The 26,049-nt window shown below is 39.1% G+C and overlaps 2 protein-coding genes across 2 annotated transcripts in view; one reads left to right on the top strand and one right to left on the bottom strand.

Moving 5' to 3' along the window:
* The window catches only part of dchs2 (dachsous cadherin-related 2), a 41,950-nt gene extending 31,699 nt beyond the window's left edge, over window positions 1-10,251 (top strand). The window contains exons 13-20 of the mRNA XM_028443507.1: window positions 400-1,260; window positions 1,340-1,453; window positions 2,379-2,590; window positions 2,713-2,864; window positions 3,530-3,660; window positions 3,755-4,041; window positions 6,906-7,047; window positions 7,369-10,251. Of these exons, the coding sequence (XP_028299308.1) occupies window positions 400-1,260; window positions 1,340-1,453; window positions 2,379-2,590; window positions 2,713-2,864; window positions 3,530-3,660; window positions 3,755-4,041; window positions 6,906-7,047; window positions 7,369-9,971 (4,502 nt within the window). The 3' untranslated portion in view covers window positions 9,972-10,251. The remainder of the gene's footprint in view (window positions 1-399; window positions 1,261-1,339; window positions 1,454-2,378; window positions 2,591-2,712; window positions 2,865-3,529; window positions 3,661-3,754; window positions 4,042-6,905; window positions 7,048-7,368) is intronic.
* Window positions 1-26,049, bottom strand: part of LOC114461451 (uncharacterized) — a 67,673-nt gene that overhangs the window by 38,164 nt on the left and 3,460 nt on the right. The gene's annotated exons all lie outside the window — the stretch shown is intronic.

The following is a 26,049-nucleotide window of genomic DNA, read 5'->3' as shown; positions in this document are numbered from 1 at the left end:
CTGATGCAAAATGTCACACAGGCACATTTATTAACAAACAGTTGCAGAATATGTGGCACTTTTGGCTTTTTGTCTTTTAAGGGACAGCATGTGTGAGTAAGTTCTGTTGTGTGGTTTGTTTAGTGGTAGTTCTAGGTTAGGACGCACTCAGCAATCCATCTAACTCTGCTTTTCATGCTGTTCTGAGAAGTAGCTAAAGCAGCGACTCCTAAAACAAGTATTTTGATACAACATAAGCTACAGAAAATATATATCGATATAGGCAATATTGTAGTTTTCTATATCTTGAAATAGAAAACTGTATATCTTGACTCTTGATATATCGCCCAGGCCTGCCTACAATACATCTTACATTCAAAGTAAAAGAATGAGAACAAACCTCTCTATGTTCAATTCTAGGAGACGATTTTACAGGTCGGTTCATCATTAACAGTCACACGGGATCCGTCAGCACGACACAACTCCTAGACCGAGAAGAGACTAGGAATTACTCCCTGGTTATACAGGCCTGTGACTACGGCCCCACCCCACTCAGTTCCTCCACTCTGCTCCTGGTGGCTCTGCTGGATGTAAATGACAATACTCCTTCCTTCACCCAGAAAAACTACCACGCTTCCATCAGTGAAGGCCTTCCACCAGGAGTCGACGTGTTGAAGGTTAGTGCCGTCGATCCCGATGAAGGACTCAATGCAGAAGTCACTTACTCCTTGGCTGAAGACAACAGCCAGGGAGCCTTTTCAATAGATCCTTTATCAGGAGTGATCCAGACCACCATGTCTCTTGACAGAGAGAGCAGGGCCCAGTATTCCTTCAGAGCTGTAGCCACCGATGGCTGCACTCAGGGACCACTCAGCTCCATGGCATCAGTGACCATCCAGGTAGAGGATGTCAATGACAACGTACCCATTTGTGGACAGAATCCCTTCAATGCATGGGTTTCCATCAGAACTTCACCAAACCAGATCGTTGCCACGGTGACAGCAACAGACAGGGATCAGGGGGAGAATGGGACCATCCACTTCATGTTGCCTGATGAGGAGAATCTGTTTGACATCAACACTGAGACTGGAGATATTTCACTGAGGAGGCGAGTTAGGGCAGGATTCTCTGGGAGGAAGCTGCAAGTTGTGGTTTCAGACCGAGGACTTCCTGCTTTGACCTCCACCTGCCTGGGTTTCATCCATCTCAAAGGAGAACATGAGGGACTTCAGTTTACTAGCAAAGCGTACAATGTTACTCTCAATGAGAACTGCAGAGCTGGTATGTTTATGTTACCTCTCATTCTTTCCTGTTTTCACCTCTGAAAGTTCATCCATGTCTTCATCTTACCTTCCTAAAGGCACTTGGATTGTAAAAGTGGAGGCCAGTGACCAAACCATTAGCCAACAGAGAGTCACATACTCCATATTTAGTGGCAACGAGAACAATATTTTTTCCATCAACAGTCAAACAGGTAATTTTAAGTCTTTTCTTTGGTTTTATTTTCTTGTTGTCCAAAAACAGAGTTTAGATTTATGGTTATAATTTAGTCCATATTTACATCAATAGAGCAAGTGTTACATTTGCATTCTGAACTTCGGTATAATTCCCTGAAAGTCAAATACATCAATCATAGAACATTCATTGACAAAGATATTTTTACTTTCAAATAGTTATTTTTTCTCTGTTTTTTCTTTAAAAAGTAACTGAACCCTCAACATACGTCGAGACTAGAAATTCAAATAATGTTTTGATTGTAGGCAGATTGCAGAGTTGACAGATGCTAGTTTTTATAGGAGGGGCGGAGCCGACAGTGCTGGTTCATTACATAGGAAGCCACCAAAATGTCATTGGCCACAGTTTCACAATAGCAAAATTTGATTTTAATAGTTGGGTTTCTACCATAGAGGACAGTCACTTAGATTTTTACAATAACATATTTAAAATGTATAAGTACATATTTAAAAGTTAAAGTATTTAAAATAAATAATTTAACTTAAATGTCAAGAGTTGGACAATAATCAATCAACAACTCTACTTCAGACCCAAATACATTCATCAAGTGGTTTTGGGATTTAGTTACTCATAGGTTGGTTGCACTTGAAACTTGCTTCTCATTTTCAATTGTTAGCCTTGTTCTTATAAATGGCGTACATTCTAAATCCTAAAATCCAGATTGATCAACGAAAACAGTTAAAATCCAACATTTAAGGCAGTTTAATGGGATTCAATTCAGTGATGATCCCCATTTACTTACTCTCTAAAAGTACCTGCACCATATGGAATTGGTGTTTCCATTGCTAACATAATGCAACCAATTGAGAAAAAAAAGTTTGGTTGTATTTCAGTGTTTGTATCAAATGTGTTCTAGATTTTTTATCTGAAGTCTTCTTCTGCAGGTGAGATCCGAGTGCTGAGGGACAACTCTCTGGACTTTGAGGTGAGCCCTAAGATCCATCTGGTGGTGTTGGCAGATAACGGAGTGCAGACCGCTCACTGCATTGTATCCATCACTCTGCTGGATGTCAATGACAATCACCCAAAGTTTGAACAAAGCAGCTACAGGACTGCTGTCTGGGAGGGACAAGTACATAACACCTACATCATGCAGGTAGGTCCTCAATATGGAAACCATTTCTGACATCAAAGAGATCGTCATATGATAGCTTGGTTAACTTACTGGGATGCTCCCGGTGATACTACAGTATTTCTAACCTGTTGTAATTTGAACAGGTGTTTGCATCTGATGCTGACAGTGGTATGAATGGGAAGGTGGAATATTCAATCCTCACTGGTAACGAAAACACTGCTTTCATTCTGGACTCTGTGCGAGGCATCTTAGTGACCAATACACTGCTGGACCGAGAGATCACCCCTTCTTACAAGTAGGTTCAACCTGTACATGTCTCGAGGGTTTCTTCTGTTGCCTGTATTATAAGGAATAATATATCAGATCCTACTTTGAGGATCGCTCCACTGCAGGGTTATGTGCAACATTTTTGTCGGAGTTCCATTAAAGTTTTAGTCCACAATCCTGAAATGGCCCTTCCATCCTGAGAGTAGTCAATACATTATACATTTGGAAAAAGCAATAAAAAGAACCAGACCTCTGTAGCAGCTGCAATTCTGTAAAAACTCTGACCAATTCCTGCTTTTCTGTCCGAATGGAAAGAACCAATCAGATGTCTTCACACCCCCTCTGTCCCTCCTCCCCACATGCACACTCCAAATGTGCTGAGTCGGCTCTCATCTCCCCTGAGGTGTCTTAAGTGGGATCAAGCATGTGGAGGCATGGCTTTGGGCGGAGCTCTGATGCAAGCATACAGGATGGGGTGGAGCTTAGAGGAGGTCTTGCCAGCTTTCCGCTATTGCGGACTGCACCTTTAATTTGAATTTAATTCCATTGAAAAACCACCAAGCAACACTGGTATCTTGTTTATAAGGAAGTTTAAGCTGTAATCTCACTAAGTAACTGTTTTCCGATATCCCTGCTTAAAGTACCTCATTATTCAACATAGTTGGATATTTCTTTGCCATCACTATTTTTCAGGCTGGTTCTACAGGTAACGGATAAAGGCAAACCTGCACTCAGCAGCACAGCCACACTTAGGATACAAGTGGTGGATGTCAATGACAACAGCCCAGCCATCCCACACATAGAGCCTGTGCAGATAGCTGAAAGTGAGCCAGTCCTTCATCACCCATTCATTTCTTTAAAGATGAAGTTTCACTCTTGGGACACCTTCAATCTCCATCTTTTTTGTTCCCTGTTTAGATCTGCCAGCAGGTCACATGGTCACACAAGTGATTGCGAATGATGTTGACCTGAGCTCAACCATCACCTACAGCTTTTCAGAAAACAGTAGCACCAATGGTCCATTTGCTATTGACCAATACACTGGAATCATTACCTTGACTCAGGCCCTGGACTATGAAGAGCAGGTCGAGTACACTCTGACCATCTGGGCATCTGATTCACTGCACCTCACCTCAGGAGAGGTCAATGTTGAAGTGCAAGATGTCAATGACAATGCTCCAGTCTTCACCCAGATCACCTACCAGGTACCGATAACATTTTTTGATAAGCTAAACGGTCAGAGATTTCAATATTTAGTTCATAAAAGTCTCCTATTTTATTTCCCCAGAATGCTTAAAAGCAAAGTGCATTTAAAGAATAGTTCTTAATTATTCAAGGTATGAGCAGATGAGCCTTGTTCGCAACTCAAATGGACTTTTGTTTGCACGTCGCTAGATGATTATCTCCCTTTTTCTCAATCCAGTCCAATTGTTTTATTATTGTTTCTGCCATTATGAGGCTCTTAGATCAATACTTGCTATGGTACTAAATTTTCAATATGTTTTTAAGACATGAGAACCTCCAAAATGCCCCAAGACAATTCAGTGCCACATCGGAAGCTTAATGAGAACGTTAGTTTTGGAGACATAAAAGGTAGTCGAAGAAAGCTAGTTTGGGCAAACAAGAGAGAATGTGGTCTGCTTTTGCCGTATCAGCTGACAGAGGGTCAGAAACATTGATAATGATGATTATGATGGAGGTTTTCCTGTCAGTAAAGATCATCAGACTAAACTCATTGTACACTGCATCACTGTTTTGCCACTAAAACTATCACTGCGTGAAGGGATACGTCAGACCAAAACATCTTTGAAGTCATCAAACAGGGGCACAAAGCAAATGTACTTGTTTTAAAGCTTGTGTTAAGGACAAACTTTGACTGCAAACTAGCAAATTACACTTGCATCATGCTTTTTATTGCTAATGTGATCAAACAAATACAACCCCCATGTAAGGGCCCTATTTCCTGATATGTTAATCTAGTGTTGTGTTCAAGACCACACTATCCGAGACCAAGACTTGCCCGAGACCAGAATGCACCGAGACCAAGACAAGACCAAGACTTTCGGGAGCCGAGACCGAGTCAAGACCAAGACCGAGACAAGCCGAGACCAAGACCAAGACCAAGACTATAAACATTTTTTTTTTCAATTTAAAAAAATATATAAATAAATAAAATTATGGCAAGGTTCAACAGTTAAATAACATTCTCTCTTTAATTTTAGTTTATTTTAAATACATTTGACGGACAAAAAAGGTGCCTGCAAAAAATTTACTAAAATATTAAAACTACTACTGCTACTGATAAATTCACAATTATTCTACATATTTGAAAACAAGATTTTCATGTCAGCTGAATGTACAGCAAGTGTTTAAAAGCATTTCTGCCAAGAAATAATGATTCTTGATTCTGATTCTTTGAGTTGTGCAGGTCAACAGGTCACAGAGTTCACAAGATATTTTTTTTAGTTTGAAAAAGCCTTTACACAGGCCATTTTTATTAATTCACTTAGTTGATATAGTTTAATTTGGTTGCTGTAATGTAACTAGGATATTCAATTAATAAAGGTTTCCAACTGTAACTGTAAAAGTGAAACTTTCTGACATAAAACTACAAACAAGTTGTCATCAGTGTAAAAAACATAGAGCTACAGGTAGATGTGAAACTAAATAAAACAAACTCAAACCCTGGAAAAGTCATGTAACAAATTAATCAATAGTTCTTGTTGAGAATTATTATTATTCTGGATACAGTGGAAACAGAAACTATAAAAAATAATTATATTGTGAACCTGTTTATATTGTGGGGAACATATTATATACATACATGTAATTGGATTCTAAAGACACAAAAAAAAACACCACTTTAAAAAGATAATAGACTAATATAAGACCTCTTTACAGTTATTTAAGTCATTCTGTGCTCGTGCAACTCTGCGGCGATGACGCGCTGGTGACGACATAAACCAAGATGGCGGCAGCCCTGACTACAGCTGACATTATGTAATAAAGCCTTAAAAGACATGGATATAATGAAAAGAGTGGATGGACAGATGCATAAACATGCAGACTTTCACACGGACACACACGGACTTATTAAACACACACGGATTTATTAAACACACACAGACTTATTAAACACACACGGACCTCAGTACACACGGTAAACGGAACAGGCTTCACCCCTCGGCTGGCACTAGGACCCAGAAGCAGAGTAAGTGCGTCCCCTATCCAGCCTTCACAGGCTGTAATATCACCAGTTTATCATTTTACCAGTTATTAGAGCTACTGTCTTTACCAGGGAGATAATATTTATTACTGGTGATTGTTTTCTGGAGTTTTACTGGGATTTTTACCGGTGATTAGTTCATATCTCCCTTGCGCTCCGCGGTCCAAACTGACACCATAGCCACACACGTATGAGTGTGTCACACACGTCACTCAGTCACATTAAGGAAGGTTGTGGTCATTATACTGGGTGGATTAAATAATGAATAAAGGATTGTTTTATCCCGTTCTTCTCCGTGTTATTATCACATTATAAAAAAGTTTAAAAATAGCAGGAATTAGTGCTGGTCTCGAACGGTCTTGACGGAAAATCCCAAGTCCGGGCAGCCCGAGTCCGAGACAAGACCGAGTCAAAATGCTTCAGAGTCCGAGACAAGACCAAGACCTTTAAAATTTGGTCTCGAGACCAAGACCGGTCTTGACCACCACAACACTATGTTAATCTTAAGTAGAAGCTACAATTTTCAATTTAAAAATCTCTCCAATTCCATTTCAAAGTTTACCCGTGTCAGTTCATCCTTTTCTCTTTTGTGTCTGCTTCATCACTTTTTACTAATCAGATGGCATTATGATTACGGGCTGATAAATTTCCTATTGTTCTAACAATAGTCGGTGAGGATTTATTCCATATCATAGAGCTATTTTCATGACAGAAAGGGAAGCCCATCAAATCACGTCATATTTTACATCAGTTATTAGTTTCATATCTATTATGGTGTAACTGAGACAGGCTTGAGGTGAAAAACTGCTTTACAGAACTGATTTTTATTGTATTTTGTCTCAGGTGGAGTTGTCAGAGCAGGTGCCAGCAGACACATTAGTTCTGTCACTTTGTGCCATAGACAACGACTCGGGGCTAAATGGCAAAATCAGCTACAGATTGCTTTCGTCTCCTCTGCAAGGCTTTCACATCCAGCCTGACAATGGTAAGAGCAGCCGATAGGCAGGAATCACTACACACTATTGTTTATAGAAAACATTTATTTTTCATACTTGATTTGTTTCATGTGCACTGACTGTAATGTAATGAAAACATTTCTCCCAGTATATACTTTAAAAGTAAGGCATGAGCAGGAAGTGCCCACATGAATACATTAAATCTACTTTTTTTTTGTCTATATTTTTTGGCTTTTTTGTGAGCATCTAAAAATAAGAATTCTGACAACAGACTGCAACAGTAAATGGACAAAACGCGTTGGTATAAAATTTCACCTCCTCACCACTATTTTTTTGTTTTGTTTTTCTAGGGTCAGTTTTTTTGAACAAGCCTTTAACAGCCATCACTAATAGCAACCTGATCCATCTCCTCGTCGAGGCGAGAGATGGAGGCGATCCCGTGCTCTCTACTGTCACCTCTATAGATGTGGTGATTGTGGACGCCAACGACCACGCACCTTTGTTTCATCAGGACACGTACACGCTCAGCCTCTCAGAGGACACGCCCCTAGATACCACCCTACTGACGCTCTCTGCAGAGGATGAAGACTGGAGCCCTGAAAATACCCATTTGGACTACACCATCATTCAAGGAAATGAGGCCAAAAGGTTTTGTCTGGAAGTCAAAATGGTTCAAGCAGAAAATCTTGTTAAAAACGTTGGAAAGTTGGTTTTGTGTCAGACGCTAGACCGTGAGACCACTGAGAGCTACATTTTAACGGTGATGGTGTCAGATCAAGGGATGCCTCCACTTAACAGCTCTACTGTTGTCATGGTTACGGTGACAGACTGCAATGACAATGCTCCCGTCTTTTCTAGCTCGGAGTACCACGCTCAGGTAAGTGAAAACAGCCCGATAGGTACCCCGCTGGTCCAAGTCAGTGCTAAGGACCCTGATTTAGGAACCAATGGCTTGTTGCGGTATGACATTATTTCTGGTAACAGTAAAGATCACCTCAAGTTGGACCCTCAGTCTGGCCTTGTGGTTGTCAACCAGATACTTGACTATGAAGAGGACAATAAATACATTCTCACAATTCGAGCCTCAGACCGTGGGGAATACTCAGAGAACCACAATGTGGCCTTTACGGTTGTCTTCATCTCAGTGCTGGATGAAAATGACAATGCTCCATACTTCATGTTTCCTACATTAAACTGCAGTGTGATGGAGAACCTCCCTGCCTTCACCCACACATGCTCCGTGCGCGCCATTGACAATGACTTAGGCATCTATGGTCAGCTTACATATTCCATTTTTTCTTCTTGCTTCATGGACTACAGCAGTGGCAACCCAGAGAGGAAGGAGGCATTCGCCATCAACCATCTAACGGGTGACGTTCACACTCGACAGGCCTTTGATTATGAACGAGAAAATGAGTACTGCTTTGTAGTGGAGGCCAGAGACAAAGGTGACAAAGCAGCTACAGTAATTGTACAGATCAACATCAAAGGAGTGGATGAGTTTAGCCCAGTTTTCACCCAGAAACAGTACCACTTCCTTCTACCAGAAAATGTCAAACTTGGTGAGACTGTTGGTTACGTGATGGCAATAGACCATGATGGAGGAGTGGATGGGCTGGTAGAGTATTCTCTTTTGAAATCCTCACCATTTTTCTCAATAAACAAAACAATTGGGGCAATTTTTGTCTCGGGCCCAGTATATCGTAGAAGAGGCGGCGGTTCCGAGGATATGGTGCAGCTGATTGTGTCTGCGGGGAGTCCCAGACAGGGTTCCAGAACTACAGCCTGCCTCGTATTTGTTAATATCTCCTCTTCAGCAGAAGCACTTATAGGTGTTCCCCTTGATACGCACCTCCTTAGTCTGAGTGTGTCATTAATTCTATTTCTTTTTGTCCTTCTCATATTTGTGGGATTGGTGCTCAGGTACAAGATCAAGGAAGCAGCCATCATAAAGGCTGCAGATATTGCTGTGCATTTCAGCCATGGTACAGGCTCCCTCAGTGGATCGAATAGCCAAACACACAGCATCATATCTCTGCCAGAGATAGCACGGCCCAGCATCTTGGTGAACAAGCGAGATATCTCAAACCAATACCATCAGTCAGACTCCAGTGGTCGAGGATCAGCAGAGGGAGAAACTGCAGAGGACCAGGAGATCAAATGGATCAATGATTACTCCTGCAGTAAAAGAGACGGTTCTAGAAAACAGACCACAGAGAACCCATTCTCCATATTACCTGCCGATGATATCTCCTGCCACTCTATTGATGTTGGAACAGAGCATATTTTATCAGTAACTAAGAATAAAGGTTTAGTATCAGGGATGGCCAGCACTGAAAGCCTTCATCACTTCAAAGTGGAAGGGGGCGGAGAGGCACTTCTTCCTGCCATACTGAGAGTGAAGGATTTGGAGGAGAACATGGGAACTAAAGGATTTGGTCCTCTAGCCGAAGCTCAAGCTTCTGCAGATTCCCTTTCCTCCTTGGTTTGCCCAGATGTAGAAGGCAGTTACACCTGGGATTACCTTCTCGACTGGGAGCCACACTACCACACCCTTGCTTCCGTATTCACAGACATTGGGATGCTGCCTGACGAGGAGCTTCAGGGTGGACGTGAGGATTTGGCAACAGAGTCGAATTGCCTAATGTACCCACCGCCTCTCATAACAGGAGTGGCCAAGCGTGGAATTAGGACTGTTCCGCCACGAAAGCCGTATCGAGTGTCGAGCCTTAACAGGGTTCCCTCACACCGAAAATACACATATTCCCCCTTGGCCAGGAACACAGGGCTGACTCCATCAGCCATGACTCCTTCTTTCTCCCCATCACTGTCCTCTTTGACTCTCAGGACTCCCAGTGCCTCACCAGTTGTCTCAGACACCGGGGTGGGGGGGATCAAACTGGACTCAGGGCCCCTCACTGCAAGCCTTTTGGAGGCTGAGATACAGGTATAAACGTAAACTTTGGTTTAGACCTGGTGTATTGAGCTTTTATGAAAAGCCAGATCAAGTATTTTCATTGAAGTTAAGGAAACACGGACATAGATTGATTATGATTTCATGATTCTCCTCCAAAGTATGAAGTAAATCTGAAAAAGCTCTTAATGAAGCCTGTCTAACTTGATATACTGGGAGGTATAATTGTGGAGTATTTAAATAGAAATAACTAACTAATAATAAATCATTGACTAAGTAATAAGCTGCATTCAGTGAGTTGTTTTTGTGAGCTTGAAACTGTTTTCTATGATTAAAGTACATTTAATATACAAAGAGAAAGTTTGTTGTTGTGTGTTGATGTTATTTTTCCTGGAAGCATGAAATAATCCATTCTGTCGTCCTCCGTTCTGCCTTTATTTCTTTATCATTATTTCAGAAGCAGAATCAACTTTATTCAAAATCAACTTTATTTGTCATTGCGCGTTATACAGAGCAACGAAATTTCATTTCAGTTTCATTCCGTCCAAGAAAACACGAAAAGTCAATCACATATAACATGGGAGGACAGGAGCGTGAGAACTGTGATTCGCCACAAGGGCGGCGCCTCCTATTTACTGTAGTTAAATGCCAAAAGAATCAATTTACTTACAGAGCTTTCTTACTCCTTTAAGCTAGCACCTAAAATAGAACTAGAAATATAAATGAAAGTTATCTTTTATTGCATTCTCCTGAACAGAAAAGAGCTTTTCTTCTTGGTGGTCTGTGAGATGTGACACTAAGAACACTGTTTACAATGAGCACTTTATATTTTATCACAGGAAAAAAATATGTTTTAATTAGTTAATAAATAAGTTTAACTTTTGTCATTCTGATCTCTCTCTTTAAAAAAAAAGAAAATATATACTATAGTTAAAAAGAAGAGTATATGTTCCTTTCTTTCTATCTATGAACATACTTCCTTTAAAATGAGACTTTCACTTTGATCAGCATTATCACTGATACTGACCACAGACTATGTCGTATAAACTTTCATTAGATTTAGGCACTGGGAACACAAGTCACAATAAGGAACACAAGGGGAAATAACAAACACAGACACTAAAGACAATCTAACCCTAACCACAGACCAGGCACTTAAATAGTGCATGTAAAGGGAATCAAGGGATGGGATACACCTGAGTGAAGACAAGAGGGAAATCAACACAATCTCTTTGCACTTGCACATTGAAAAGACATTGAGCCAGCCACAGTTTACATGTGCAATCTAAAACAATGTACATGTAAATTTACATAACAACGTACACATTTGATATAACTTTTTTTAATAAAGCTTTAGTTTGATATGTAATTATAGCTGTGTATTGATTTTTTTATTTTTATTTTTAATAATAATTTGTGCCACAAGGACACTGAGGATAAAATTATTCTTTTTTTATGTGATGCTCATTTGTAGTATATGCTACAGGAACTCCACCTTCTCCAAGTAAAGCCCTTATGAGAGCTGTGGTAAATGTCTATTGAAGTTCTCCATGAGAGAGATGGAGTTGATTAAAAACTGCACTCAGACTGGAAAATCCCTTTCCCAGAAAGTGTCTTGGTGTGTTCACATAAACTCTTACATGTGGGGACGTGGAGAAGCACTGTTTTTGTAATCATATCTAAAAACGCCATGGATAAAACGTTGGCTGTAAGATGTGGCTTTATTTAGAATGGTGGCGGGTGAACACCACAGCTGCTCCAAAGTAACAGAATTTGTAATTATAAATGAATTCACATTTTTCAAAAACATTTAATACAATAGTAGATGCTTGTTCAATTTTCCTAGTATTGTTGCCAATAAAACAATTTATTTTTTGCTATTTTTATTTGAATAATAATATTGTAGAATAAAATGCACTCTGTAATTTGATCGAGGAAAATAATACTTTTTTTTAGTTTGAAAGTAATTTTTATGTTCTTTCAATTTTGTTGTTTCTTATGTTTATTATCAGTGGTCTTCTACAGTGTCTCACTGTTGCACAACACACCATTAAACAATAAATAAATATATATATATATATAATCTGCATGTATGCCGATTTGCAAAGTGAGGTCATTATTAGTCACAATATTTCCTTTTTCCCAGCTGTGTCATGTATGTATACAGTGGAAAGTCTACAGAGCAACAGTCATTTTGAGGTGAAATGCTGACAAAGGATTTTATTATTATTATCGATTTACCAGTATCATAGATTTTGTGTGTAGCCCTCGTGTGCTGCCCGTTGCAGTATAGGCAAATGCTAAAGGCGTCGTCTATCCAGGGGGTGCCACACATGGAGAAAGAAAAAAGTGTATTCTCATATCTTATCTTATAGTATTCTCAATTAGTATGAGTATTTTCCTTCAGCTGAGCTGAGCAGCTGCAAAGGAAATTATTTACTAAACGTGAAAAAGTTCTTCAGAGAAGGGACTGTCATTTGACGTCTGATTCTGGCTCTGAGGTATTTACCTACTCATTTTTTCTTTGCTTGCTCAACTGGGAAGCTAAGTAGCAAGCTAACTAACAAAATAATGGCTCTTTGCAAAACAGATATAGCATCCTTTACCAAAAGATTACTGAACTGGAGACTAAAATGCGAAGAGTAGAAGTAAACATAAAGGGTAAATAGACACTGTAGATATGGGAATTAAATAACTGTTTCAAAGCAGCGTGGAGGATAAAGCTATTGTTCACACTGATAAGCCAACAGATGCGAGTCCTCTCTGGAATATTCTTGGAGCTAAGAATAAGAAAAAGTCATCGCCGCTGGAAAAGCTATCAGACAGAGCACAGCGCCCTGATATCAGTAATGAGATGAACTAGCCTACACTCACCCAGAACACAGCTTCGACTTTCAACTGTCTGCCCAGACCCATAGTGGACCTCTAAAATCTTTGAAATGTACTTATTAGAAGATTAACTGTATGCCTAACAAATCAATTAATTAACTGCTCATTCCAGTCAGGCACTGTACCAAAATTCCTTAAAGAGGCTGCTGTGAACCCTGTTAAAAAGAGAACACAGGATGCCTCTATACAGGCTAACTATAGATCAATCGCCAACCTTCTATTCATGGCCAAGATCATTGAGAAGATGGTCTTCAACCAACTGAGTCAATTCATAACCTTCAACAAAATATTTGATGCATTTTATTCCGGCTTTTGTTCTCATCACAGCACATAGTGATCAAAGTGATTAATGTCATAAGTTGAACACTGATTCAGGAAAGGCTTTTGTCCTCATTTTATTGAACCTAGGTGCTGCATTTGACACTGTGGATCATAACGTAACATAGACTACAAACGTGGTTTGGACTAAATGGAACAGTACTGCAATGGTTTAAGTCTGACTTGGAGGAGTTATTTTTTTACAGTTATTTTATGAGCATTGGAAACTTTGAATCTGACATGCCCTGTGGGGTTCCTCAGGGCTCTGTTCTTGGACCCCTTCTGTTTAGCCTTTATATGCTTTCTTTAGGACAAATTCTATCAGCTATGCAGATGACACAACTACATCTATCACTGAACCCTGATGACTATGGTAGAGGTGTGGTGTGACTACTTAGAAAAGGTAAATGGCTGGATGAGTGAAAACTTCCTTTGTCTAAATCATGGAGGTGGAGGTGATTGTCTTTGGTAACGGGGAAAAGAGGACTGCTATCAGTGAGTATCTTGAGTCTTAAAAGCTAAAAACCAAGTGCCAAACCTTGGTGTTCTGGTTGACTCAGATCTGACATTCAGCAGTCAGATTAAATCCATTACAAACTTCAACCTCCTAAAGAACATCTCCAGAGTGAAAGGTTTAATGACTCAGAAAGATCAGCAGAAACTGGTCCATGCTTTTCTCTCCAGCAGACTGGACTATTGTAATGGTCTTCTGACAGGAATCCCCCAAAAGAGCATCAAACAGTTACAGCTGGTTCAGAACGCTGCTGCTCAGATCTTAACCATCTTACACTGGCTCCCAGTCAGCCTCAGAATAGACTGCTGGTGTATAAATCTGCAAAAGCGTTTGGTCCAGAATACATCAGTGACATGTTAGTCAGGTATGAACCCAGTAGATCTCTCAGACCTATGGACACAGGTCAGATAGTGGAGCCCAGAGTTCACAGCAAACATGGTGATGCTGCTTTTAGTTGTTATGCTGCAAAGAAGTTGAACAACCTATCAGCAACCAATGTGAAAATTAATTAATTAAAAGTAATTTTCAAATCCAAGTTAAAGCTACTCCTTTTCTCTACTGCCTATGACTGACTGGCAGATATTATTGTTAATGACTTTACTCTTGATTTTAAACCCTGTAAATATCTTAATGTTCCTCTTGATTTTTACAAACTGTTTCATGCTTTCTGTTGCATTTTTTAATAATGTAGAAAACATTAATTTGCTCTGTGTATAAAATGCACTATTCAGATAAATGTGCCTTGCCTTGCCTATTTAAATTATTAGTATTTTTAGTATTCATATTTAAAAGTAGTTGGTACTATTTTCAATAATATTAAAAAGACACAAGATCCTTTTAATTTTACTGTACTACATCTCAAACTCTATGAATAAGGATTAAAAACAATAAACCTCTCTGGGGGCATGGGCAGGTTTTTTTATTCGACCCTGGAATGCACCACTAGAGGTCTCTGTTTAAAACAATAATTATAATGTTTTTTGTGCAATCGAAGTTCAAGGCTCTTCAATAATAAGTAATATAATACATAATGAATCTATAAATCATTTTGACACTTAAAAACCTATAGCGCATTGTAAAGCATTCGTCATGTTGTCAGATACATGCACATCACAATGCTAATGCTGACATCTGAAGGAAAATGTGAAGGTGTTTCAAATGCCAGTTATCAGTGAGTTCAACAATACTCTCTTTCAAATAAAGACTAAAGCTTAAAACTATTCAACCCAAGGCTATTTTGACAGGACTTTGCAGGTTCTCCCCAAGTGTGTGTGTTTTCTTTAAGGAGTAGTAGCTTCTACCACTGAGAAAGAAAAACAGTGAGTGTTCAACAGGTGGTGTGGCCTCTACACAGCCAGAGGACATGTAGTGGACACAAAACATCCACTTTTAAAGTGCTGTAAACCAGCGATTCTCAACTGGTGGGTCGGGACCCAAAAGTGGGTTGCGGACCTGCACTGGGTGGGTCGCGGACAGCTGGTCAAAAATGAATAAATACCTGATGTCTCTCTTGTTGGACTTGTCTTTTATTTTGAAAGAAACATTTCTTTTGACAGGCATGCTGTGAAATGCATGTTGTACAGGAAAATATTTAGATTTATATTTTTAAAAAGATTATATATGTGCGTTTTCAACAGCCATTTTTGAAAAACTAAATTTGGTTGGTTGAATAAACATTTTTAAAAAGTGGGTCGCGATTTAATGACAGTGGCAAAATGTGGGTCCCAGGGTGAGACCAGTTGAGAACCCCTGCTGTAAACAAGTGAGCACAAATACTTGGAAATAGAGAGAAAATATTAATTCATCCATTGTTCCTGTTCAGGGGCACCAGTCCATCACAGGGAGAGAGAAAAATATGGCCGCAAAAATTACATTCATGCCTATATTCAACACCTATGGATTCTTGCTTTATCCATCCATCCATCCATCTTCTCCCGCTTAGCCGTTTCCGGGTCGCGGGAGCAGCATCCTCAGTAGGGAGACCCAGACTTCCCTCTCCTCGGCCACTTCCTCCAGCTCTTCCGGGGGGACCCCGAGACGTTCCCAGGCCAGCCGAGAGACATAGTCTCTCCAGCGTGTCCTGGGTCTTCTCCGGGGCCTCCTTCCGGAGGGACGTGCCCTGAACGCCTCACTAGGGAGGCGTTCAGGGGGCATCCTAATTAGGTGCCCGAGCCACCTCATCTGGCTCTTCTCGATGCGGAGGAGCAGCGACTCTACTTTGAGCCCCTCCCGAATGACTGCGCTTCTCACCCTATCTCTAAGGGAGAGCCCAGCCACCCTACGGAGGAAACTCATTTCGACCGCTTGTACCCGTGATCTTGTTCTTTCGGTCATGACCCAAAGTTCATGACCATAGGTGAGGGTTGCAACGTAGACCGACCTGTAAATCGAGAGCTTTGCTTTTTGGCTCAGCTCCCTTTTCACAATGACGGAAGTCAAATCTTCAAATATGTATCGAGTAAATATTGTTCAAACTTTAAGAAAGGATTTCAGGAGACGAGTGATAACGGTGAACTTTTCACATTTGAGGAAAACACTGTTAATTGAAACCACAATAAACAATCATGAACTTAATTATTTGCTTATAAGAATACAAACACATGGTTTCTCCTCTCCACAGTAAATACGTGCTTTTTTGTGCGTCGTGTTTAGATTAAACGTCAGATCTGTTTATCGGAAACAATCATCGTCATTAACATGAATCAATGTGGTGCCTTTTGATTCGTCTAATCAGCACGTGTTGATATTTTCCCATAAATGAGTGAGTTCATTCAGGCTGCATCGCTGAAAGATTAGATAAACACTGTCAGAATGTGAGCAGGATTTCTGCTACATTAGGGATTTGGATACAAACCAAACGTTCTCTCTGTTCTCTTTATTCTACCTCTTTTCAAAAGAAACACGATTTATTGATCATTTAAACATATTTACTCATATTGCAACAGTTTTTCGCACAGATTATAATCACACTAGTGCATGAGTATCAATTTAATCTGTATGAAGAATAAATCAGTGAATGAGTGACATGGACTCTGGGACTAATGCTCTTGTGTTATGATGAGAAACAGGTGAAACATCCTTTCAATGCTTTTCAGATGTTTGACAAGTGTATGGAGCCATTTTTCCCAGAGTCTGCTGCTGGTTCTGGTTCTGATTTAAAATACATTCTCGGATGAGAATGAGCTTTTGAATATGGGTTGTATTCCAACTGTTGGGAGCTAATTGTTTGTTTAATATTAAAATTGTGACTACTTTGACTCTAAAGTAAAGTAGAACTTGTCACATACTTCTTTATTTTTCAGAATAAAACTTCAGTGACTCACCACTTAGAAACACATAAGGCTGATATCCGGAATTTCTGAAAAATCTGTTTTTGTATCATTCTTTTGAAATGCGAAAAAATACCTAACTATTCTTTTACTATGGTCTACTACCGGTAGTCATTCATATACATTAATGTATATAAGTCCCTCCTTCGTCGTATAGACCCCTATAGAAATGGAAACGATAGCTGACTGCACCCAGCCAATAGGCTTCGACTTAGTGTTTTTGAGATTGTCAATCAAAGTGAATGTGGAACTGTGCACGGAAACAAGGCCGCGCTTCACAACAGCAAACAGGTTAATATGATTTTGGCTTTTTCCTGACCCATAGACCTACTGTATATCAATGCGACCCGATGAGACCTTATGTTCCGCGATGCGCGTACAGAAAAGTAGGCGTGGCTTCTGGTAGATTGGGAGAGGCAGTGGGAGGAAGTGGAGCTGTTGAGGGCGGGACATCGAGATGTCCTATCAGAAACTCCGGATAGCATCTTTAAGGTAGCCTAGTAATGGTTTACTGTTCACTTGTGTACTTAGCTAATCTTACTTCATAACTATTATAATAGTATTAAAGTAGCATATAACGATGCTTTCAGGATTTTTTTGAAAGTCCCTCGCTGGGAAAGTGCCAGTCTGCTGTTTGTGCAGAATAATGTGAGCACATTAAATGCTGTAATAAGAAATGCTGTTTATAAATGTATGATAAGGCTCATGGACTCACATAATGAAATCACAATTACTATACGGACTGACCAGAGCAGTATCAGGTACAGCTCGGTGCTCTGGAGGCACTGGAGAAAGTGCTTATATGTACTATAATAGTGATATTCTCTGTTACGTTTGTCTGTCTGTCTTTTTTAAATGTTTTTCTGGACCTTTGTGAGTCCGAAATAAAGACTGATTGATTGATTTCAGTTCAATAGTTTTGTCAATGTGTGGTGTCTACTGCAAGGCAAGGTAAATTTAATTGTATAACACGTCTTGTACACAATGTATCTCAATGTTAATCTTATACCTGTAGTGAGCTTGAATGGTAAGCTATATCAATAAATCATGTATAATACTAGTGGTTCAGTCACATAATGTTCATCATCAGTCCTTGTCAAGCAGCCATAAGTACAAAGTAACTGCTCCAGAAGAGATAATCAGTGCCATGTGGCCACCTTTATGGGCTGGGATTGATGCAATGTTGTTGTTTTTATAATTACTGAGTCTTGACTGAGAATGAGAAGTTACCTGTATGTCAGGTCATCGTCATGTGCTGAACCTTAGAGGTACCAGTGAATCGTCCCGTCAATGAACGCAATTTTGAATGATGCATGCTGAAGAACAAATCCATGCACAATCTAGCTTTCCAAGTGGACCAATATGAGTTGCTCTTTACAACTTTAGGACACCAAGTCAGCTCTCACAAAGGAGCACAACCTTCAGGAATCACCAATTCGGATCTACGTTCACACACATCTCTGGCGGCATTTTTCTCCTAGGAATCACTAGAATATGATGCTCACTGTCCACATATGCATTATCCTTCTCTGGCTTGAACAGATAAGCCGTTACAACCATTTCATCACATACTAGCCACAGAAACATTGTCCACCTATAGAACACTGTTTATACCTGCAACAGATAACCTGTAATCTACGACTCTCATCCAGCTGAAAATGGCTGCTCCCCATTGGTTCTGTCCCAAGGATAGAGAGACTTAAGCAAATACATTTTAAGGTGTTGTGTTATTTTGACGATTAGCAGTAGCAAACTTGTGCAAATCCTAGCAAAATACAATATTAAAATTGAATATAGAATCTCTCATTTCTGTACCCACTTTAACTGATGATGCGGTGCTCTGTTGGTTTCTATCCCAGCTAACATGGTGTGCAAGGCGAGGAACCTTTTTAAAAGTTATGCTGTTATCTAAGATACTTCATTCAATGAAAAGAAAAAAGCCTTTTCGATTATTTTGCTAACAACCCGGGCAGGGCGTAAAAACAGAACATGTCCAGAATCCAGAGAAATAAGAGAATTTTGTTATTCTAATCAAGCTCATTAAACCACATTAGCATTTAGCTAATTGGGTTGCGTTTAGTTCACACGCTTCGAAAAACCAAAAACAATCTTGTTTCATCGCTTTGTTTCCTGACAGGTAAGCAAGAACCTAGCATATGATATCAACTGTAGTAACAGACAATTTATCCACGTCTATACATGTGTGGAGAGTTTTTGTGTAATACAGGCATTTGAACTCTGACTACTTAGCATAAAACAAGCCCAAGCTTTAGGCCTCAAATCCCCAACACACACACACACACGCACGCACGCACACACGCGCGCACATGCACACACAGAATGAGGGTCAAACAGGCTATGCATGTATAATGGAGCCTCAAGCATCACATTTGGGTCCAATCAAATCTGTAATGTTTTGTAGCCTCAGTATATGAAACAGATGGACAAAAAATGGGAGGAGCATTATTCTTTGGTTCAAACCATTGACTGATTGATTCTTTACAACTTTATCTTATGTCTATAAAATGTCTGCTCCTCATTTTTAATCTATTTGAGTTTGATCTTTACTTTTATTCCGACACAGAATGCGTTGAAATGTGTTTCTTCTGTTGCCTGTGTGGCCGCCCGTTAACATTACAGTTTTTTCCGATTGCTTAAGCACTAAAATAGAAAGAATTACACAATTATCAAAACCTTACACTCAAGAAGCAAAACATGGCCCAGATGTGCGCCACTATGAGCACAATGTCTGCCTCACACTTTTTGCAAAACAATACACACTGTGATTTTCAAAACACTAAACACACTTGTATATATTAAGACCTATTCGCACTGGATTAGTTTTACCTTGGGACCACATGCGATTTGCAATAATTGCGGAGAATGTCTGTGATGTTAATCCCGAGCGACTTGGCTATGTCAGTAATTTGTAGAGTAAAAATTACCCGGCAAATTACCTACTATATTTTGCTGAACTCCGAGGTCCTGTGATAGCACTAATCCAATACGAATAGATATTTGGACAGAAGTATATGGTGAAGTCGCTTCCTCGCAATTCCAAAGCACTGACTGTGAAATTACCATATCTTGTGAGCCATTCAGTAAAAAACAACCATCAGGTGCTCAAACATATGATTGCTTAACTGGAGACACACTAATCATGTTCAAGCACTATAAAAATGCAGCAGGTAAATTCACCTGCCTTACCAAAATGGAAGAAGTCAGAAGAAGAGTGAGAGTGAGGGTGAGAGGGGGAATCCACAGAGGAGAAGAAAGAGATAGACGTCGAGGTCGAGGTGGAGGTAGAGGCCATGGAGGAAGAGGAAGACCTGAAGCAGGAGGAAAACGTATACAGAAGAAGATGATGAAATGTATCTGATGAAATACGTGCAACACTAGTCAACCATGTCGCGAAACATGGATTGACACTAAGGGAGGCTGGACAAAGAGTTCAGCCAAATCTAAGCAGATATACAGTGGCATCTGTCATAAGGACGTTTCAATAAGAAAACAGGTTAAAAAAAAAATCAGTCTACCATTACTGTAATCTGCTGCTTATTGTTTGCACTGTATCAGCACTTTGGATACCCCTTCCTGTGTCATTTTACAGTAGGTTACATGTGTTATTTTAAAGCTCGAGAACAGTAAGGAGGAAGGGCGCGCATTTTCACACAAGAACAAGAGAGAGATAATAAACATGATTTTGGCTAATAATGCCATCAGGCTCAGAGAAATTCAAGCCAACATTATTGGTGACCAAGCCATTTTCAATAATGTCCATGAAGTCTCTCTGTCAACACTGGCACGCATCCTGAAAAGAAATCAGGTCCAAATGGAAGAACTGTATGGAGTGCCTTTTGAGTGGAACTCAGAGAGGATCAAACAGTTGCGGCATGAGTATGTGGAGGTATGTATTGTTGACTTTACTGTAGCACTGTGATGTTGCACACATGACCTTTTGGCATGTATATTGATGGTCTGCGTCTGCTGTATACAGTATTTTATGTTGTTGTTTGCTGGGTTACATTAACAGTGTTACACACATTACTGTAGACATGTTATGTTGTGATTCTCCATGTTGACTGATTTAGTTGTATGGAGAGAAATATTTTCCTTAGTCTGCAGCATTGGTCTTGTCAAGTGTTTTGGTGAACTTATTGTATATTTGTGCTTTCTTTGTGTAATACAGTACTCCAATCAATGAGAAGTAGAACTGCTAAAAGTGTTTAAGCTTAAGAACAGTTCAGATGGAATTAAGAAATGTGAAGCTTGTGTGTTTCAAATGGTGACAAAATATGTTTTTATAAATTGGTGTATAGTTTTGACAAGAGTATTTCATTTAGCAAAGAATCTGAGGTGTTCTGCTATTTGAGTGTTTTTTTGTCTGTAGTGTTTTGAGAAAACGACCACTTTTCAAAATCATGCTTAAGCAATTGAAAAAAAAACTGTTAATTTCTCCATCTCTGATCTTCCTGTAACATGAGCTATAACACATTTAACCACTGACTAGTGAATGAATGTCGCATTAAGAGAGTGTCTGGAGACATGCTAAGTTGCCTCACACCCTCAAATGACCTCTGACCTTTGAGGAAAGGGTGTGTATGGGGTTTTTATATATGCACAAGGTAAAAACACAAGGGCAGGTGCTCAACAGAAGGCCTCTGCCTTGAGTACAGGGGGCTTAGCTCCCATGTGATGGATGGGTCTATCTGAGATGCCAGGCCTCCTTGGGGCAGCGTCCACAGCAGGGAGGCACCACCTGGGAAAAGAATGTCGAGGCTGAGCCGACAGTGGAGATTTATGCCCTAACCAAAGGTTTAAATGGCTGTGTCTGACACTGTGTAGACAAGGTGGCAGCTTTCCTGCCTTCTTGTACTTAAAGAGATTCAGACATTTTTGGCCTTTGAAACATTAGGAGCTTTGAAGGGCTTGAACGATGTTGGGCGTCAAGTTTTCCCAACCTAGAACTCTTTTTGTTCAATGGGTGTATTTGAGAATCTAAAATAAAACGTTCATGTAATAATGGTAGGAAAATGACATATAGGCTATGGGCATTGATCTTCTCACTGGTACCAGTCATATGATTGTCAGACTCACAAAAGATGAACACAAAAAGGTGTGTCTAGGCATTTGCTAATGTAAAGACCATGAAGAGAGACAAATTGAAACAATGCTAATGTAATCTACCAGATACATCAGTCACATGATAATGACAAAAATGTTTTAAGAATATACATTTTAAGAATATTTTAGCCTAAAAGTAGGAAAACAGAGTGCTGCATGGATTTAGGGTGGACTCTAACGATAGCTTGTGTTTGAAAAAGTTTGAGATGGAATAGTAATATGTGTGAAACAAGCAAAAAAAAAAATAGGAGTTATTGCATTATTGGCCACAGAGTGACAACAGATAAATGGAGGGATGGTAATGGCAGGAAAAGTATTTGGGGAGGTAAAAAACAAAAAGAGAGAGAGAAAATACATTAACAAAATCAGACATAATGGAAGATAAGAAGAATGCAAAGTGACACAGATAAAGGTAAGGAAGTACAAAGCATGTTGGCGGCAGCAAGCTGAACTGATTTGATTTAAAAACATATCTATGTGTTTAAACTTTTAAGAGTTAAAGAAAAAAACATTAAAGAAACAGAAACACCAAAGTTTGTTTTTTATTTATTTAAATGCTGTACACAAAAACCTGAGTTTTACCACTGTGTAGCCATAGCATAACCATAGCCTGCATTGCTAGAAACTAAAAAAGCTAATATATTCAAAGATTTTTGAAATATTTCCATTTTTAGACTAGATTTTGGAGTTAACGTTAATAACATACGAAGCTGTATTAATCCGTGACACTTCTCTGCACCAACGTTTCCTATTCTGTCCCATTAAAGAACAGTTGGTTATACCCTAGACTGGTCCCAATAGTCTCTTCTTGTATGTCCAATTAGAAACAATCACAAGCCCAAGTTTATCCATTCCATTTACGTACTGCGATGTTAGAGACACAAGTGGCCGTACGGTATTAAGTTGTCGGCTGGAGGAGGAAACCTGAGCGATTCCCTTAGAAAACCCAATCCCGCTGAGTAAGCACCTTCCAGCTGTGAGGTCACACTGCTGGCCAAAACCTCATTTGGATAGTCTTCATATGCAAAATTCAAATTTTCTGCGGTCAGAGATTTATTACAAAGCAGTGCTTAATCTGCAACAACCAAGCCAAGATATTCCCAGAAGCTAAACATCTCCTTAAAATGAGAAAAAGTTACCATGTTGATGCTAACACAGTTTGTCACATTTAGCTTACCTCTTCACTTGTAAGAGCAGGCTCGATGCTGAAGGGGATGATTAGAGTTACAGCTACATCCAATCCTGTATGTATGTGTCATCTGATAGGACAAATGTAACCACATAAAAACTCAGCATTGTGCCATCACCATAATAGACCCACAACGGTCTCTAAACCATAGAGAAAATGTGATTAGGAGAGAGCGTTATAGATTAGCATGGCCTTGTTTACTTTGTGGTTATGTATAGATTGTGGTTTAACAAAGATGTCTGTGTTCGAATAGCTCTTTTACTTCTCTGCATACCATTGGACATTAGACACACATAGACATACACTAAGGGTAGCGATATTGGAAGACAGTTCTATCTGACTAGGCCGGAGACTGATGTTGTCTCTTTTTATTGGAGTGTGTCCATCGCCTCATTCCATGAGTTCAAAAGTTTTCATTCTGAATGTTGCCATTGTCATATGAAAACAGAAAAGTAAGGAGATTATATAGAGCAGTGGTTTCCAAATGTTTCACAGTCCTGGACCCCTTCAGACATTTACCCTGAAGTCACCTGCACATGCACTTAAAAACATAATCATGTAATATCACATACAATGTGGCCCTACAGTGAAATTGGTTGCTGAGGTCCTGTTGAGGAATAATACAGTACATCACTAAAAAAAAAGAATAATAATCATTATAAAACATATTATTCAGAATTATCACTCAATTGTTTTACTTAATTCACCTACTGGCATTTTCAGTGAGAAATAATCTCCTTTTTTTGGTAAAAGAAATCTGCAAAACATCAAAATGTTGATTGAACATATACAAGTAATACAACAATAAATACATCTTGCTACATCTTTAATGAGAAGAGGTTGAGACGATGCACAGAACTCTGCAATGTTTGTGAGAGTGCAAGTCTTAAATTGTCCTCTTTGTCCCTTTGTTTTCTAGTTTGTCATAGCTGAAAATCCACTTTCACACAAGTACATGGTGGCAAAGGGCATCATAGTTTAAACAGCAAAGCAATGTAGCTCTAGTCATATTTGCACATTTTTGATAAGATTCTTTCCCTGTTAGCACTAAAGAGCAGTCTACTCTTACGGAGGTCAATGTGTAATTTCAGGCAATGCATGGAGGCTCCTGACTGCTGCTCTACTTATATTTTAGTTTCTATTTTTTTTCTTCGTGTACCCTCGTGACAATTTGCGTACCCCACTTTGGGAACCTAGGATGTAGACTATACTTTGCAGAGTTTAACCTCATTAAACTGTTATTTTTCATCTCAGTCTCTCAGAGATCAGGAAACTGTGACGTAAATGATATAATCTATTGTTCCATGCATGACAACATTATTTTCTCGCATTTCTTGTACTGCCAGGAACACATTTTTTTCGTGCTGCTTGGAAGGAACTTCAAACTAATGTATTAAAATTGGAAGTTATTTCCGTAACTGTAACCTAACCCCTTATTATTAGCTGTACAACATTGTTTTTTCTAACTCAAGTTAGTGCAGTGACCTCAATCTTTCACAGGTGCAGGAGGGGTTTGATTCCCAGTGTGAGTTTTATCCATCTGGAGCATATTTTCATTTCATGTATCATGAAAAAAAAAAATGAAATTATGTTGGCACGCACAAAACAATAGATTAATTAAAGGAACAGATTCTTGACCACCACCCCCCCCCATGAAATCGGGATGTAAATTTAGGATCTGTTCAATAAACTTATCATTTGCCAAAAATATTTATGAAGTAAAGCTAAACTCTGTGAATATAAGGTTCATATAGCAAGTCTCTCAATTTTACACTACTTTGCAAAATAAAAAATAAAAATAAAAATAAAAATAAAAATAAAAATAAAAAAAAAATAAAAATGAAAATGAAAATGAAAATGAAAATGAAAATGAAAATAATTAAATAAAGTAAAGTAAAAATAGAAATGAAATGAATTAAAATTAAAATTAAAATTAAAATTAAAATTAAAATTAAAATTAAAATTAAAATTAAAATTAAAATTAAAATATTTCTACAAAAAATTAGTTTTGGCAACTTGTGTCTGATATTTAAAGGAATGATTTCAAAGATACTTTTACAATATTGTAGTTTTTACTTTGGATTTTAGTTCAAATGTACCTAGTAAATTGCATGTTTTTGCAAATTGCCTGTATCTTTGGATCATCAGGAGCAGCTTGGTTTAAAATACTAAAATAAATTCATAAAATGAAAAAGAAATCAGTTAATGTGAGTTAAGAAATTGCTGTTTTTGATCCATTCTCTGCTCTTTTCCCGCTCTCTGTTCATTAAACTGCTTTCCTTTCTTTTTGATTTGAATTGACCTCACTTTGGTCACACTTTGAATCAAACAGTCCCGCAGTCACTTTCTGCTTTAGATCCTCTCAGTAAGCCACGCTGCAGAACAAAATGTGTCCTTGTTATAGTCGCACAACTGTGAATGCCAAACCTTTATTTACACTCGAGCCTGTGTCTGGTATTCTGGAGGTCGCTGTGGGTCACTTGCTAACCTACTGCCACTGTCGCTAAAATTAAGAGAAGTATTTTCCCCCAACCCTCAAATTCCTGCGATGAAAGTCTGTGAGATTATATTTCATAACATGATCTGTCAAAGGAGTAAATGAGCCATGACTCAGACTGAACTGGCAATTCTTTCATGAAAGGAAGCGACTTAAAGCAATTTAAAGGCTTGTGGCTTCATCAGGTACCAACATTTTTTCAAGTTTTCCACTGGACTTAAACCAATGCATTTGTAACATGAAAGATTTTTTAAATA

This window comes from Gouania willdenowi, chromosome 1 (genome assembly GCF_900634775.1).
Source record: "Gouania willdenowi chromosome 1, fGouWil2.1, whole genome shotgun sequence".
NCBI classification, from domain to species: domain Eukaryota; kingdom Metazoa; phylum Chordata; class Actinopteri; order Blenniiformes; family Gobiesocidae; genus Gouania; species Gouania willdenowi.
Note: the sequence above shows the minus strand (reverse complement) of the source record. Positions and strands in the feature narration are given on the sequence as shown.